General features: G+C 36.6%; 2 protein-coding genes across 4 annotated transcripts in view; both read right to left on the bottom strand.

Moving 5' to 3' along the window:
• LOC135224397 (glutamine-dependent NAD(+) synthetase-like) overlaps positions 1-1,323 on the bottom strand; it is a 141,999-nt gene extending 140,676 nt beyond the window's left edge. The window contains exon 1 of one of the 3 annotated variants that reach the window (XM_064263364.1): positions 1,151-1,323. The gene's annotated coding sequence lies outside the window, so the exon portion shown is untranslated. Of the gene's footprint in view, positions 1-905; positions 994-1,150 lie in introns of those variants that run through there. The other 2 variants (XM_064263361.1, XM_064263362.1) reach the window with 2 other exon arrangements.
• A 2,195-nt stretch (positions 1,324-3,518) lies between these two features.
• Positions 3,519-12,431, bottom strand: LOC135224396 (nidogen-1-like). The gene is made up of 8 exons (XM_064263360.1): positions 12,095-12,431; positions 11,163-11,207; positions 9,523-9,588; positions 8,747-8,863; positions 7,376-7,495; positions 6,738-6,860; positions 6,237-6,431; positions 3,519-3,978 (listed from the first exon to the last, which is right to left on the bottom strand). Exons 1-8 carry the CDS (start codon positions 12,246-12,248, stop codon positions 3,767-3,769), a joined length of 1,032 nt encoding a protein of 343 aa, XP_064119430.1. The 5' UTR covers positions 12,249-12,431; the 3' UTR covers positions 3,519-3,766.
• Between the last annotated feature and the right edge of the window lie 6,204 nt (positions 12,432-18,635).

Here is an 18,635-nt window from a genome sequence, read left to right as displayed (position 1 = left end):
GATTGGGTTTATGTCGGGAGTTTGTGGCTCCCCCAAGGGAATGAAAAATCCCTGACTGTACCATGGTCAGTTACTGTCACAGTGTGGGGTCTGTGCTGGAGGATTGGAGAACAAATCAAGCATCTTTAGCTTTAAATTTAACCTTTCTTTTCTTGACCTAATCTACGGTGACTAGACATCCCAGTTTACAGGGGTAAGTTCCTATTTTCACATCACCCATCCCGGCATTCCCAAAAGGTCAGAAAATGTCCCAGCCTGTGGCATTGTCCAAGGAACTGCGTACTTTCCCGTAGAAGCATTCTGATTCCAAGTCATACTTTCTGCCCATCATGACATCAGATGGGATTAGTCAACCTCCTTTTGAGTCTGACAATTACTGGTGCAGTGCTGCTGAAAAGTGGTGAAATGTATACTAATAGCTAAATTTGTTTTTTGCTCTTCAGGAAAGTGCGTCTTTCAGTCAATTTTCTAGAAATGCTTTTGGTTTTTTCTTTTTTAGGGGAGGGGATTACCCTTCTCGCTATACCCCAGGTCACCCTCAGAATAATCTGGTCATTGTACTTAAGCTGACCTTGGATGTTGTGCACCTAACCTACCCTAAGATGCTGTTCTCAAACCTGGCATGGGAGATGGGGGAAATTTACTTTCCAACCCCCACAAATAAGCTGTGACCCCTCACTCTACATTCACCGCAAATTATGTTATGAACATAAACTTCCAGCCGAGGCCTAGGACAGGGTAACCATGGTTTGGTTAACCTAGCATAGCCTACCTAGCTACCTACTAGGCTAATACCTAGCTAGGCTATAGGTTTGCTTCATCACACCGAGATCCTTCATGGGAGGATTAGGATAGGTAGTTGACCTTGGTCCACTACAACTTTTATCATACTTCTAGACACTGACCGTGAAAGGTGAAGTAATTAGCCTCAGGTAAATCTAATCTACCATATTTGGCCGGTATACCTAAGGGCTTACAAATAGGCTAGGCCTCCTACGAGCCAACAGAAGCATGTTTACATCTAGCCGAAAGGAAACACACTTCTATTCCAATAATATTTTTTAATTTCATACACTTTATTTGCTAAATATTTTGTTACTCTTGATATCAGTAAAAAATTAAAAGTAAAAAAAAAATGAAAATACTTCACCTTCAAGAAAACATCGGCACACCTGAGAACCTGAGATATGCGGTAGCGGTCGGACGTCAGTCCCGCGACCGTTGCTAAGTGCTCAAGGCCGTTGCTAAGGACGCCAAAGACGAGTTAAAAAAAAAAAAACATTAAAAAGATATGCGTGTCCATGAGTGGGGCTATTGTTCACGTAATATATGCGGCTTCATTGTTTACTAAAACGATGGAAAAGAATGTAATATAAATATTTATAGATAAGACGCTTCTTGTAAATTATTAACCACAATAAATGTGAAAATCGCGGGATCAAACTTTTTTTTAATATAGTTTCATTTTAATACTAAAGTTTTCCTTGTCATTAGAACTTTGAATGGTTTGTAATACTGCCATACATTTAGCTCTGGCCTTTCTGGAAATTATGATACTGTGAATTTGACAATTATTAATATGAATATGCGTAAGAATTTGCGAAGTAACCGCAGTATAAGTAGGGTGCATATATAAAATAGACAGCAGGATGAACAGAAAAAGTAATATGGGCAGAGGAAAAAAATCAGTCGAAAGATCTGAACGTCCTTAATAGCAAATAATTATCAATATAAATTAATGCATATATATTAATTAATAACAAAGATTAGAAAAAAGATATAGGTCTGCCTTGATTGCACTTTAAAGTTGTAGTATACCGAACATTTCATCATATTACTTTATTCTATGCTTAATTTAAGTCTTATTATTGAACAAACGAGTGTAATTTATCCATGCCTTTTTACTCGGGTAATATAATGTTGCTATGTTGTATACATATTGACTGGTTAAGCGATATGCTGTTCCCACGTCATACGCCAACTCAGAAATTAATAGGACGATGACTGGATAATATGTATATATCAGATACAATGTATGTATAAATTCAGGGATGGTTACTGGTTGCCTTCAGAAGACTTGAATGAGTGATTCAATAATATGATGACATTCTCTCTTTTTAACAGAATGATGATAGTGAAGCAATGAATTGAGGAGAGTAGCTATGCGGTGAATTGGCCTCCTGGATAATTTGATAAAATAAGAAGAGTAAGAAGGAAAGATTCAAATATTCTAAAGTTTAGTTAAATCTGTTGTTGAACGTGGGTAAAGGTTAAAAAAAAACACACACATTAATCAATAATGAAGACTCCTGAAACAAATATATTGAGCCATGTATGACACGCTCTCTCTCTCTCTCTCTCTCTCTCTCTCTCTCTCTCTCTCTCTCTCTCTCCTCTCCTCCTCTCTCCTCCTCTCTCTCTCTCTCTCTCTCTCTCTCTCTCTCTCTCTCTCTCTCTCTCTCTCTCTCTCTCTCTCTCTCTCTCTTACACAAACACACACATACAGACGAACTCCCACACCCAACCCCATGACAAAAAAATTGACAGGAGGTGGTTTCAAATGATGACGTCATCCTTATCGCGAGTCTTATTGAGAGCAACAAACTGGGGATTCTAGGAGAGGCAATTAATGTATTGCAATGAAACCCGGACAACCAACAGAATGATATCTTATCCCAAAGTTTGATAATTATGATAATCATCTCATATTTCGATTCACTTAATTTTTGCTCTCCCTCTAGTTCAAGTTACAAATTTTCCTTTGTGTGTCGCCTTTAGATATTTCCTTTATCAGATGGTGCAAATTAGTCACATGGTGGGCCTAAATATAGGTCTCTGTGGGCACTGGAACAATAAAATGCGAGAGTAAGTTTTATTTATACTCTCTTGGTAATTTGGGCCTCGCAAAACTCATTGACTGTAATGTCAGATCCGTTAGGCCTACGTTTGTTGCAAGTTTCAGTTATCTTTTTATCTTCGCTCCTAAAGGATCAACACTCCTCCCTCCTCTGGTCTTGCAACCGGCACGATTCTATAAATTCAGATTTCCTTGATTTGCACCAGTAACAAGAAAGAAATAATAAACTGTGCAAGTTGCAGTTGGAAAGTTAGTGGTGCACTTATGTTACGCTTAAAATTACGGTTTCAGTTGAATCTGACAGTTGAGAAGGGGACTGCACTCCACAATGGATCGTTTACTGTTTGGAATTCTGAAAGAGAACAAACATTAAATCATTTGAAATTCAACGAAGGGAAAGTAGAGTGAATGAATGAAAAAAACTTATTTCAGCATTTTGATGCAATATCTTACGTCGCGGAATTACAAGTTGCCTTGTTCATGAGATTTATTTAGATGATCGTATCCGTAAGGAGTGGAACTGTGGTGTTTGTAATTTATTAGCAATAGCAAGCTTTTCGTGATATAATTTTAAACAATGTAGTGCTATGTGAGTGCTTTCAAACGAAACAAAGCCAACCTGTTGTCATATCAGGGCTGCTGAAAACATGAAAACAAAAGATATTGTAAGTTAGTTTTATTTTGTCCTCAAGTAGAACAGATGAAAAATACTAAATTACATCAGATTTAGTCTTTCAGCTTTGAGAAAGGTTGTCAAACGATTTGACTGACTTTTGGTGACATCACTGAAATTCAAAACTAAGAGGATATGAGAGCATTATGCAACAGCTGTCACCCCCTGACCCCAGGACTTTCTGAAGCTGAAGTCAGCCTTTCATCCCAGGACTTTCTGCGACTGTAATCAGCGCTTTACGCCGTGACTTTCTGCTCGCACACGGCTTTCCAGTCGTAGTAGCAGGGATGGGTCCACAGGAGGAATCCCTCCCGAGCGTCACCGTCCGTGTAGCTACAAGTCCCGCCATTCATATCCGGGTTCCCTTCAGCCTCTTCACTTGGGTCTACTTTTCTGCCGCTCAACCATACGCCTTCCCTGACGCCTACCCACATGTACTTATTACTGTCTGTTGAAAGAAAGGGCACGAGAAAGCATTACATTTAACGTAAAAAAAAGAAAAAAAAGTCTGGACACAAATAAGCAGTCATCCTGGCTTTAGGATTCTAGATGCGTATACTGTCCCGCAACTGTCTTCAGAGTGAGCGTCCTATAAACCAGAAACCGACATTAATTATTAACATTTTTTTTCAAAAGATGAAAGCTATTCATATGGAACAAGCCCACGGGAGCCAATGACTTGAAGTTCAAGCTTCCAAAGACTTTGGTGTTCATTAGGAAGAAGAGGAGGTAAAGGGAAATACATAGAGCAGAGATTCCAATTATTAAACAAGAAAAACTAAATATATAACTTAATAAATAGATAAAAACGTATCAAAATGCAAGAATAGCATTGAGGTAGTAATTATTGCCCTGCATTTCCGCTGGAACTGAAGTTCCAATTGCACATCCTCTAGGAGTCTGTTCCACAGTCCAACGGCTTGAGGAATTAAAGGACCTCAGGAACTGAGAAGTTCGACAGAGAGGCACATTACTGCATATTGGTGCTGCTGCTCAACGAATCTGGTTGTTCTCGGCAGGAAAGGGGATCGGGGATCAATTTATTGTGAATGTGAAAGATGTTTCAATACAACTTTTGAATTAAAAGAGATATCTAAGAGATAAATCTCTGGCTGGAGCAGACATCCACACCAGAGAACAGTAGGGTAAACGAACAAATGGCCACCATTTCACTCGGAATTACCACTTTTTTCATTCGACATTTAATTGGTGAAACAACACAATTACATCTTTAAGCATACCATTGAAAAGATTGAAACGTAATCTTTTGAATGGTATGCTTAAAGATGTAATTGTATTGTTGTTTCACCAATTAAATATCGAGTGAAACAAAGTGGTCATTTCGAGTGACATGACGACCATTTGGTCGGTTACCCTATTCTGGTAAAGGAAACACAAACGACCTGAAACAGGTTGCAATGATTTTATTACTGTTATAAATATATGAGACCTAACTTTCGTGCGGCATTTGCTGAAACTTCCATTAGATGTTTCTCAAAAGTTAGATGCGAGTCAAAAGTTACGCCTAGAATAGTTAAAGCTTCTGACTCATTCAGCAAAGTACCATCCATTGAAGGGGAGGCTAGGTTGGGAAATCTTTATGAGATCTGCTAACCAATGGTGTTTTTGTTTTACTGGAATTCAGCCACATAACCCCCAAACTACACCATTCCCTGATCCGGTCCATGTCCCGACATAGGCTGAGGGCAGCTTCATTTCTCAGAAGTGGAGGCTCTAGTACACCCACAAGTGTTGCATCATCGGCTTACTTAACAATTTGGTTTTCCAGGCCAACAACCATATCGACCTTATACACTAAAAAATAACAGTGGACCAAAAACACTACCCTGTGGAACTCCAGTAGGTCATGGTTTATTAAAAAATCCCGTCTACAGCAACTCGCTGCTGCCTACCTGTAAGGATATCTTGAAGTAATCCCAAAACATATCCACCCACTCCTTATGATTTACTATATCGAAAGCAACACTAAAATCCACTTGAATTACTCTGCACTCAAAACCCCTATCAGTGTTCCCTCGCAAATTAAAGGTGAAGCATGCATTATTTGACGGTCCCGTGTCACGGTACTACGTAGGAGGTTATTTCCGCCAGTGCACCTCGTGCGGTGCACTATAGGCATTAATGAAAGTCCTTTGCAGCGTACTTTCGGCCCCTAGCTGCATCCGCTTTTGTTTCTTTTACTGCATCTCCTTTCATATTCTCTTTCTTCCATCTTACTTTCCGCCTTCTCCTAACAATTGTTTCGTTGTGCAACTGAGAGGCTTTCCTCCTGTTACAGCTTTCAAAACTTTTACTGCAATTTCCGTTTCAGCACTGAATGATCTCATGGGTCCCGGTGCTTAGCCTTTGCCCTAAATTCTATATTAAATTCAATTCCGTGTCCAGCTAATCCCAATAATTTCATCAAGTTTCAGTTTATCTTATAATTAACCTTTGAGAAAATGTAATTTACCTGATAAGTTACAATTGTGATCCGTGGGATCAAAACCCTTATGAGATTTTAGTGGTTTAACTCTGGTATGATATTGACAAAGAATTAGTAAAAATTCGATTCTGAAAAAGACGACGCACTAATGATCCCATTTGTATTTGAACTAATTACATCACGTAGAATTGTCATCTGTAAAAGTGCCATTTACAACTTACGACATGAGAGAGAGAGAGAGAGAGAGATCATCCGTTTACCTGCTTGGTCCGTATCGAGGAAATGCTGCGCCAAACGAAAATAGTGTTTAGGGTTGATGGCCACGAAAAGATCACCGCCATGTCCCCTACAGGCGTCACGGCTCTCGTTGAAATCCTGTTCGTCTTCGAGGATGTAAATGCAGCCGATTCCCCTGACAGCCACAAATGGTTCCGTGCACTTCAAATCGTCTTTAGCTGTAATGGTTTTGGGCTGGTGGTTAGTACTATACCTTACGGAACCCGTGTTGGCATAGCGCCAGCTTAATTTACGAAAAAAAAAAAAAATGGTTATGGAGAGTGCTTGTCACTAGGCTAGCTACAGTATGTGGTTTCCGTTCTTTCTTAAATATATAGTCTGGAAGAATATTTATTGAAGCAGATAAACTAATAAGAAAGTTAATATCTATTCACTTTAGCATCTTAATCAGCAGTATTTCATTATAAGCTAGTGTTCTTCTTGTAATTTTCGAGATAGCTAATAATAAGTTGTGATAATCTCACCTGTACAGTCAGAACCATCTCCTTCGCTGAAATAGGCACAGGAACAGGTGTAATTCCCCTGGGTGTTTTCACACACGGCATACTTGTGACATCTGTAGCCCTCACTGGAACATTCGTCTATGTCTGTCAAGATAGGAAATGTTTATGTAAGGCAAGGTTCAAGTTTAGATTTCAGCTCTTATGGAAGTCCTTGTTTTTGCCATCAAGAAGGAAATGTTCCAGAAACCTTATATTTATCATGAACATATGAATGTAGTCATAACACATTAACTGCTTATCATTAATAGGAAAATGATTTCACGAAAGTTTACTGAAGTTAAAAATGTGGTTTATATGAGGACCACCAATTGACATAATAATGAAAACTCAAGAAGAGGAATTAAACTTCATCTAAGAACGTACGTAAAACTTCACCAATGCTTTCTTATAGTAATCAAATATAACTAATTTTGGCCTCAGTGGACGTCCAAATTAGTGATACTACAGTATTTTTCGTTTTTTTTTTCTTTTTACAATATGATGAATTTGGTGTAACCAAGAGAAAAAACTTGTTTGGAATATGGTAAAGAAAATCAAGTGACTGATAAGCATTACCTAACACTGAAAACTTAACAATAGTAAAATTAAAAATGCAAAACCTTCACAAGTCCCATTGTCTGTCTTTCTAAATCCATCGTAGCAATCGCAACTGTAGTCACCAATCAAATTGTTACAGGAGGCATTTGAGCCACAAACATCTTCTTCACACTCGTCAACATCTGGAAGAAGAAGAATGAAAATGAGCCTTGTTGACACACGGAGAGTAGGGAAAGACATGGTAAGTTAAGGTTATAAAGAAAAAGAGAGACTCTGAAAAGAGAGTTCATGTACTGGCGATGGAAGTAGTAGTAGTAAGAGAATTGTGTCTTTGAAACGGTTCCTAAGTAGAATTTCATGTAGTAGTAGTAGCGTTTTCCTATGATACGGCTCTTGTATTAAGACCTTGCAGCGGCACCTCAGTTGTGTCGGTGGTGAGATTGACGGAGAAGAGTAAGGCTGTCAATATCTTCGGAGAGAAAATCAATCTTAATTCGATCACTGCAAATAACTAGCGGTTAACGAACATACAAACCTGATATTTTAAAAGTATCAGATTAATTTGTTACAGACAAAATACAAAATGAAACCGACTAATAAAAAAAAAGTTTTCCTTCTGGATCAAAGCCTATTTTTTTTATTATATATATATTTTTTTTACTAGTTTAATTCACGTTGGTTAGCTGTAGTCTCAGTCTGTTGCAAAAAAACTTTAAATACTCTATCAAAGGAATATTGAACTAAACGAAATGTTCATGAACCAGTACTAGTTATCATGTATTTTATCTCTGGTTTATTACCTAATTTTTATTGAATCTGGCTATCTATTTATTTCATTTCAATTTCTGGAAAAGAAATGTGACAAAGCTAATAGAAGAGATAAAAAAGGAATACTGGAACTTGCAAATTTCATTCTAAATTTTAAATCACCAGAGTTGGTGCTGAAATAGATTCATAGCCTTTCCTAGTGTTAATGAAATATTCTTGAAATATTAAAAATTTTATTAACGGATGCTTTGCATGAAATGAAATGCCGATGTCATCTAAGGCTTCATACGTCTTATTGTCTATTTATTCAAGAATTGTTTAAGTTTGCTTCTTATTCATCAATTAATTATTATTATTATTATTATTATTTTATTATTATTATTATTATTATTATTATTATTATTCATTATTATTATTATTATTATTATTCTTATTATTATTATTATTATTATTATTATTATTGATTATTATTATTATTATTATTATTATTATTATTATTACATAGGCCTAATTTGTGTGATTTGCTCTTCACAACCCATGAGCAAAGAGCTACCCCATCTCTCTCTCTCTCTCTCTTCTCTCTCTCTCTCTCTCTCTCTTCTTCTCTCCTCTCTCGCTCTCTCTCTCTCGTCTCTCTCCTCTCTTATCTTCTCTTTCACTATTACCTGAACAGGTGTATCCATCTCCCTGGAACCCAGGTTTACAGGTGCACCGGAAGGAAATCCTGGTATCAGTGCAAGTCGCGTCAGCGCTACAGTTGTGGGTCAGATCGATGCACTCGTCTGTGAAGTCATCATTTTCATTACCAAAAAGATAACTGTAAAAATCATACAAAAATGTTTATGTAACATTTTTAACAGTTACTGGCAACTGGCCGTACCTATTGTCATGATCTGTTATATACTACGATGATACTGTTTCTATATGCCTAAATCTTCATATGAGGGGAGAAAATTATGGAATTTTCCATCTACCATTTTACTATATCGTTGGAGGCTTCTAGAAAACAATGATATCTAAAGAACGATGTTACCTGGAACCTACAATTATGGATATGATATGTTAACTGTTCTGTATACGCAAACAATCGATGTACAGAAAGACACGCGAGTGACTAGCAAACGTAGAGGAATATATACATTAACAATCTGATAAATAATAAGCTAACACATACATGATCATTAATGGCCTTCAGAAAAACTCCAACACCATCAGATGGCGCGTAAAAGTGGCACCGAAAACTTTACTTTAGTTTACAAAAGCGTTCTACTTTTTTCTCGTTAGGCCTAACTTTACAGTGGATGCAATATAAATAGGAATGGCAAAAACAATAAATGGAGCAGAAAAGTGGCACAGAAAACCTCACTATAGTTCATAATAATTTTCTTTTTTCATTTCGGTTACGCCTAATCAGATGACTAACAAATGCCACCCCACTTACCTAAGTCTAGCAGACGTTGCATTGTTGCCAGATCGTTGTTGACGGTGTGCAGATCATTCCTGGTTGCTGTGATTGGAAAATGGGAAGCGTATCAGTTAAGGAATACTATATTAAAAACATTCCCTTCTCTAATGGCAATATATATATATATATATATATATATATATATATATATATGTGTGTGTGTGTGTGTGTGTGTGTGTGTGTGTGTGTGTGTGTGTGTGTAGTATATTAATATATATTTATATTCTCCACTGGTCTTGTGAGTGAAGAATATGAGAATATCTCACATAAAAATAAAAAGAAAAATACATTCTTGGTCTATCCATATTCAATTTTCTCGTTAGGCTTTATATATATAGATATATATATATATATATATATATATATATATGATATAAAATGTGTGTGTATATATGTGTGTGTGTGTTTAGTAACAAGGCGTGATCCGACCTCTAGCTTACTAAGGATGTGTGCAAGAGTATATTCCTAATTTCTAATGTAAATTAGAAACGTGCTAAAATCTACAGTCAAGCAGAGCCTTGTTTCACCCACGAAAACTGAAATAAATATGCTATATTTTATTAGAAATAATTTTTCTCCACTGTTCAATATGCAAATTATCTATTTTTTACATTTTCATTCTAATAAATACATCATAAATATCCTGCCCTAACATTCCTGTATCTTTAACTCAACGCGAAACACATTTTTCAGATCTAGGCTCTTCCATATACCCTTCCTACCCCCACAACAACAACAAGAAAGTATTTTGTAGGCTTACTCTCAGAGCAAGCAAAAATAGACGTTTTAAGATTTCATCGAGATGAACAGAACCTATGTGATATAACATACAGTAGGTGCGTGTATTTTGAAAAGTAAAGTATTCCGTTTATTCATTTACCTTTGAAAAAGAGGAAAGCAGAAAGGAACCAGCTATGACCTGTCTTATCACCCAAAGGTTAAGATAACAACGCAGGAGAGAGAGAGAGAGAGAGAGAGAGAGAGAGAGAGAGAGAGAGAGAGAGAGAGAGAGAGAGAGAGGGGTTCTACTGCAAAACAGAACCATGCAGAAAAATGCACAGTTGTTTGAGAGGGTTAGTCCAAGATGTAGATATATAAATAATACTAGAGGAAAATTGCAACTCGATAAAGTTGGTGAAACATTGAATATAAACTTTGCTTCCGCATTTAATTCATTCAGCTCATTATCATTTTTCATGACTACACACTCAAAAACATTGTAAATTCTAAATCATTACCGATGTCACCAGATGGAACATAACGGGAACTAATTTTCATTTTTCTCGTGGCCTGAAATTAAGAATCAAATGGAGAGAACTGGGAATTGGACTATAAACCTACAACAAGCTAGGCTATATGATCCGGTATGAGTTATCCTAGACCACCGTGCAATTTCTTAAATTGTTCATGATTTAACTAGACGCCAATAGTCACGCTGTAAATCGTGAATTGATATATGCTCATATTACAAGAATATATAATATAACATAGTGTTTTGTTTGTTTAAATCCCAAAAACCAATAAAAAAAAACAAGAGAACTGAAATGGTCATAAATTTGGTTTTAACAACGAGAGTCATAACAGCAGGCTGAAGAAAAACCTTTATGAGAACTTACCGTTTATCATTCCTGTTACTTCCTGTTTGACCTCTTCTTTAATTTCTGAAATAAAGAGAAACAAGATACGTGAGATTAAAGAGTTAGGTGAGTTAGCCATGTTGAAATGAGTCTAAATGAAAGGGCGAAGTAATTTTTGTTCATATTACTTAGTGGGCTAAGAGCTACGCTATGTTTGGTTAGGTTACGTTGTCGTCACTACAGCTGGTTCACTTAAGGTAGATTCTTGGGTGAGCCCTATCCCTACGAGACGTTGGTTTGGCGGCCGCTGATTGGCTGGGAGCTGCCTACCTCCCGGTACCAGCCAATCAGCTGCCGCCAAACAAACGTCTCGTCAGCATAGCGCTCATCCAAGAATCTACCTTAAGTGAACCAGTTATAGTGCTATATTATAACACCTTAGTCTAAACTCAAGACTAAAGTTAAAGTTTTAACGAAAGATGTTCCCATGATGCTATTTTAAAAGCTTTGTAACACAATATATGTATATATATATATATATATATATATATCTATATATATATATATATAATATATATATATATATGTGTGTGTGTGTGTGTGTGTGTGTGTGTGTGTGTGCGTTAACGTTTGACCTGTACAAGTCTCAGATTCTTAGTTTTTTCTTCATAGTTTTTCACATTTTTTAGCGCACACAAACCAAAGTCAGTTCAGTGTTTCGTCCCCAGTCCTTAAAAAAATTAATCATTTGTGTTACGTTATATCAAAGTCCTTACATCTGTGTTTGACTTGTAGAATTGACAGTGTTTTCGCGTATCTCACTTTCTTCGCATTCTCATATGATGTAGATAAACTCAAATGAAATGGATAGTTTCCTTTTTTCTTATTCATTAAAAGATTATCTCGCGCGACACTATCAGAAACACTCAAAAGGGCAAGCAGCACCACGAACCACATTCCCGGCGAGTTACCTTCGAACTTCGAGATAAGCTCCGTTTTCTGTCCAGAAATCATTTCTGTTAATGTCCTTAGGTGAGTTATAACTTCTGCCATGCCATCATCGCTCTGAGCAAGGCTGCTTGGCGAAAGCAAACTAAGTAAAAGCCACACGAGAGTGGGTGTCATCCTAAAAGGCCGTTGACGAAGAGTTGTTGCAGTATATCTCGACTTGGTGCAAAGTTGACGACGCCGTCAAAGCTAGTACGAGCGGAGAAGTTGTACTAAATCTTCTGCTGTAGCAGTAGTAAGAGAAGCGTGAGAGAGATCTGCATTATGTTTTCTTTTTTTTCTGTATTTTGGGCACCCGAGACGATGAACTGGATGCCCTGTTTGAGTGTATGAATGGCACTGTTGTCCTTGAGGAAAAACCTGAGTGCGTAACAAGGCTCGAGGTCCGTCACACAGAGAGCCTTTATTTTCTGAGTGTTCCATTAACGCTGCTGGCTATTTTATGTAAGCTCTCTCTCTCTCTCTCTCTCTCTCTCTCTCTCTCTCTCTCTCTCTCTCTCTCTCTCTCTCTCTCTCTCTCTCTCTCATATACACACGAAACTTAGGAGGATCAGCTGTAGATTAGGGTTATGCTTCAAGTTAAGAATGTATGGAAGTTGTTACTTTTTGCATTTCCCAACGCTATTATCATATTAACCGTGTAATGTATCTCTTCCCCAACAATAACAGTTATTATTACTGACTATCAGATAATGATAGTATTTATTCAGGTTAAAACTATCTTGCTAATTTCTACTACGCACGTTATTTTATCACTACTGTCACCTACATTAAGGCATTATCATTATGACTACAGTCATATATATGAGTATCACTTATTACTATTATTCAAGCTCAGACTCGTGTTTAATGTTAAATTTCTTGAGTGTAGTAAAATATTCGAGATCCTGATTATTAAATATTTCTGTTATGGTGATCGAACACAAACTGAAAAACAACTGACAAAGACAAGGAATCCGAGAGGCTCTTTATGAACTATTGAGCTGAGCTGAGATGAGCTGAATATAGAATTTATAGGCCAAAGGCGAAGCACTGGGATCTATGAGGTCATTCAGCGTTGAAATTGAAATTAACAGTAAAAGGTTTAAAAGGTGTAACAGGAGGAGAACCTCGCAGTTAACTAAAGTGGTTGTAGCTGGGGCCAAAGGCACGCTGCAAAGAACCTTTAGTAATGCCTACAGTGCACATAAACTATCAGAAATGCTTGTTTCTTATCCTACAATGCGACATGAAGCAGAGACTTGTAACAAAAGAGTAATGATGAATGTTTGGTATGATGTCTCAGGCAAAGTAAATGATGTCAGCAAAACTACGCAGAACAACTCTTCGGAACTCTGCCGCAGTTTCATTAATTATCGTGCGATTGTTTGCGAAATGGCTCTAGAGTCAGCAAAAGAATTAGCTACTGAATTAGACATATAGCCCATTTTTAACAAGCAAGAAATGGAGGTTGTTCGAATAAGAGTGCATTGACGAGGTTCCAAATGCAGATGATCCGGAAAAGAAATTTAAGAATCACGTGTTCAGCGTAATACTCGACAGAGCAATTCATTCCAAGGCACCCCAGAGCTACTTTGGTCATACGAAATGACCCTAGGCAATGAGGGTACTATGAACAGAATACAAACTTATCCTTGAATCACACAAACCCATGCAGTTTGATCTTGTCACGGATATACCATCATATATATATATATATATATATATATATATATATATATATAACTATATATATAGATATATATATATATATATATATATATATATATAGCTTAGTGTCAGAAACATTTAAAAATTCAGTATTTCCTTCATCTCTCAATCTAAATCAAGTTGGTGCCATATTTGTACAATTTATGGATAATGATATTAATTAACCGCGTATCTTCTTCCCCGAATACAAATATAGATGAGTACTATTCTTTCGGTTCCTTTCTCAATAATGGGTAAATAACCATTAACTAAAAGAACGCGTGTTGAAAAGGTATTTTGCTTATTCATTTGTTTCACACGATTTCTAGCATTAAACTCAAGCTGAATGAAGAAATAAACAATCTTTATTGCACTTGTAATGCATATTGAACTTCTGGAAAGGAAAAAAGTTATCAATGTTGAATACATATATACTCGCAAAACAATGAAGTACCCGTGGAAGTACCACAGTGGGTTCTTTATTCTCGTGGGGAAAAAAATGCCTTGCCTTACTTATAATTAACTAAAAATTGTGAGGGTGATCAACACTCATCAAGTGACAGGACTACGCAATTATTAAAAATAGAATAAAGGCAACACACCACAGCCGAAGACTTAACGAAATTGAACCGTCGTGAAAGAGATGTTGGTTATATCGCTGTATGCTGGTTTCAGTCAGTAATCAGTTATTATTCTCGAATAATAAAAATGTTATTTTCCTATAAAAAATCTGTAAAACCATATTATCCCTGAATAACTAATTGAATATATTTACGACCAAGGATTGATTTAACTCCACAACTGGAGACGATATTACCGATATTATTGACAGTTTATGATGCAAAATTCCAATACAATAATCCTTTTATTATTATTATTATTATTATTATTATTATTATTATTATTATTATTATTAGCAATACTTTTACATAACGTAAAAGACTGACAATTTACATAGCGAATTTAGTGGGAAAAGGGCCATTTTCTTGCCAGCGAAGCAACTACGACGCTCGGAGACGATTGCCAAACTACCTCATACAAACCGGTTTATGTCATTTCAAAATCAGACGTCGGCATTCTACGTTCCTTAGCTTCTAATACTGAAGTGGGAGAACACTGTCTGTTGCATACATATATTTTTATTTATTTTATTTATTTATTATACATCTATTTATGTATTTATTTTGAAGTTTCCCTCAACCTTTTCTTTAAAGCTAGAGGCCACTGGTTTTAACGATTTCGAATAAACTAGGCTGTGATGCCTAGTTAATGTATTCATATATATATATATATATATATATATATATCTATATATATATATATACTACTGAATATTTCCGTATACATGTGCTGCGTGCAGTGGCAGATTTAAGGGGAGGGGTCATCTGGTCATGTGTCCCATATGTGTATACGATACGTGTGTACACACATATAAATACTGACATATACAGATGCACCGTATATGTGTACATGTTATATTTGTATGTATGTATATATATATATATATATATATATATATATATATATATATATATAGCGAATACCTCAGGAAAATGATAGGCAGAAATCCAAGCGCTTTCGTCTTTACTATGACATTGTCAAGTAACGATTCGTTCCTTCACAATGTCCCAGTAAAGACGAGAGCGCTTGGATTTTTACCTATCAATTTCCTGCGGTGTTCGCTAATTTAATGAAGTCACGTGTATCTACTGTGATTTTTAAGAATGTTTTCATATATATATATATATATATATATATATATAATATATATATATAGATATATATATATATATCATATTCGTTTATTCATCACAGATTAAATTACCTGACAAGGACAAGTAACTTAGCTATTATAAAATGATGAAATAAATCCTGTAAAAAAATATATTGAAAATTAAGCGATAAAACGAATCTTGATGCAACGATTAAAAATAGACCAGTCAATCCAATGTGATACAGACGAGAGTGGTAGTGGACTGATGACGTGGTCGGAGAGAGAGAGAGAGAGAGAGAGAGAGAGATGCAATCTTCGCCATGAGAACGGCAAAAACTAGCTATACTGTGGCAAATCAGTCGTTGCAGATTATTGAAATGAATTTTTCCGCACCGGTGGTTGTAGCATGACTGACCACAGTCGTTGTCACGCCAGTTTACGTAATTCATTCGGTTGCTCCATGGTTTGAGACACCGTCAAAATATGGAAGGCTTGCATAGTTTTAATATCCGAGTGCGTTCACCAACAAGATAAAATACTCGTTGTTCTTCAGGTTACGACCAAGATTGATTTAATTACACATTTTTCTCGCGTAAAAATAACAAGCCGTTGTTTGGAAGACTTTATAGCCATTGATCAGTTAATCACTCGTAAAAAAATTGTTTTAGGAACTCTGAAGTTGACAGCTGTTACACCATTTAATGATATCAGATTATTGCAGTGAGCAAGCCTCTTCGATACGCTGCTTTATAAAGTGCAAAGAAAGGTGACACTTCAAAAGGCTTTTCCTCAAATCGTCCGTTTGCCAATTCTAACTAAAACATTCAGGTCACTGAACAAGCTATATCTGCCGCTATTTGCAAGTAACTAGAGTAAATGAGGCGCATAGACAACTATATACCTTTATATGAATTTGTATGCAAATATGATTCAATATGGCCTTTTGCCTAGTAGTACGACTGCAGCTTGCACCAGAATGCTAGCGGTGTTCGTTAAACTTTCTCCTCAATGATTCGTCCTAGAGACTGTCAGAAGTGTATCGTTCTCATGTTAGGCTTATTTGTTTAACTCTAGATATATATATATATATATATATATATATATATATATATATATATATATATATATATATGTTATTCCACCAGCAGAAAAAAAAAGTTATCCTGATTGACATGACGTGTAGAAAATGAGATTAAATTCAAGTCACATGCAACGCTTCTTATTATATGTGGTCATTACCGAGCAGATCATGGAACCTATGAGCATTAAGAATAATACACATTTATTTGAGGCCACTTTAGGCTATCAAACGCTTGCAGGACGGACTCTAAAACCGAACACCTGCATCACCGCGAACCTACTGTTAGATAAAGGATTCAGCGCTCCATTCATTGGATTTCGTAACTTATGTATTCCAATGGATATCTTTCTCATTCACAATTGATCCCTGAGAGCAACCAGATTAGCTGGACAGCATCTCCACCAATATGCAGTAAATATGCCTCGCTGTTGAACTTCTCAGCTCAAGAAGTGCTTTATTTCTTACACCGGTGTAGGCTACCGAGGAACAGTCTCCATGAGGATGTTGTGCAATTGGAAAGTCCAAGCGAAGATGCAATGCATTAGTACCCTCCTTGAATGGTAACACATTTTTATCTATTTATTAGTGTGTTAATTCATTTTCTTTGATAATAAGTGGTATGTACCCTTTCTGTATTTCCCTTTACCTTCTCTTATTTCTCTTGCTTGGGAGCTTGAATTTCAAGTCAATGGCCCCTTTGGGCTTTTTCCATATGAATACGGTTATCTTTTGAATAATAATAATAATATAGTAATAATAATAATAATAATAATAATAATAATAACAATAATAATAATAATAATAATAATAATATAATAATAATAATAATAATAATAAGAATAAGAAGAAGAAGAAGAAGAAGAAGAAGAAGAAGAAGAAGAAGAAGAAGAAGAAGAAGAAGAAATATAGCCAGTAACTACAGGCCTATCACCTGCCTACCAATAATGTGGAAGTTACTAACAGGTATCATCAGTGAAAGGCTATACAACTACCTAGAGGAGACAAACACCATCCCCCACCAACAGAAAGGCTGCAGAAGGAAGTGTAGGGGCACAAAAGACCAGCTCCTGATAGACAAAATGGTAATGAAGAACAGTAGGAGAAGGAAAACCAACCTAAGCATGGTATGGATAGACTATAAGAAAGCCTTCGACATGATACCACACACATGGCTAATAGAATGCCTGAAAATATAAGGGGCAGAGGATAACGCCATCAGCTTCCTTAAAAATACAATGCGCAACTGGAATACAATACTTACAAGCTCTGGAATAAGACTAGCAGAGGTTAATATCAGGAGAGGGATCTTCCAGGGCAACTCACTTTCCCCACTACTCTTCGTAGTAGCCATGATTCCCATGACAAAAGTACTACAGAAGATGGATGCCGGGTACCAACTCAAGAAAAGAGGCAACAAAATCGACCATCTGATGTTCATGGACGCCATCAAGCTGTATGGTAAGAGCATCAAGGAAATAGATACCCTAATCTAGACTGTAAGGATTGCATCTGGGGACATCAGGATGGAGTTTGGAATAGAAAAATGCGCCTTAGTCAACATACAAAAAAGCAAAGTAACGAGAACTGAAGGGATAAAGCTACCAGATAGGAGCAGCATCAAACACATAGATGAGACTGGATACAAATATCTGGGAATAATGGAAGGGGGGGATATAAAACACCAAGAGATGAAGGACACGATCAGGAAAGAATATATGCAGAGACTCAAGGCGATACTCAAGTCAAAACTCAACGGCGGAAATATGATAAAAGCCATAAACACATGGGCAGTGCCAGTAATCAGATACAGCGCAGGAATAGTGGAATGGACGAAGGCAGAACTCCGCAGTATAGATCAGAAAACCAGGAAACATATGGCAATACACAAAGCACTACACCCAAGAGCAAATACGGAGACTATACATAACACGAAAGGAAGGAGGGAGAGGACTACTAAGTATAGAGGACTGCGTCAACATAGAGAACAGAGCACTGCATGGGGCAATATCTGAAAACCAGT

Source organism: Macrobrachium nipponense, chromosome 12 (assembly GCF_015104395.2).
Source record: "Macrobrachium nipponense isolate FS-2020 chromosome 12, ASM1510439v2, whole genome shotgun sequence".
NCBI lineage: Eukaryota > Metazoa > Arthropoda > Malacostraca > Decapoda > Palaemonidae > Macrobrachium > Macrobrachium nipponense.
The sequence above is the reverse complement of the archived record's forward strand: the minus strand, read 5'-3'. Positions and strand labels throughout refer to the sequence as shown.

Coding starts and splice junctions, on each gene's coding strand:
- LOC135224396 (XM_064263360.1), bottom strand. CDS start 12,248: ATGACACCCACTCTCGTGTGGCTTTTACTTAGTTTGCTTTCGCCAAGC. Junction 11,208..12,094: donor GCTTATCTCGAAGTTCGAAG/GTAACTCGCCGG, acceptor TCTTTATTTCAG/AAATTAAAGAAGAGGTCAAA. Junction 3,979..6,236: donor CCTCGATACGGACCAAGCAG/GTAAACGGATGA, acceptor TTCTTTCAACAG/ACAGTAATAAGTACATGTGG.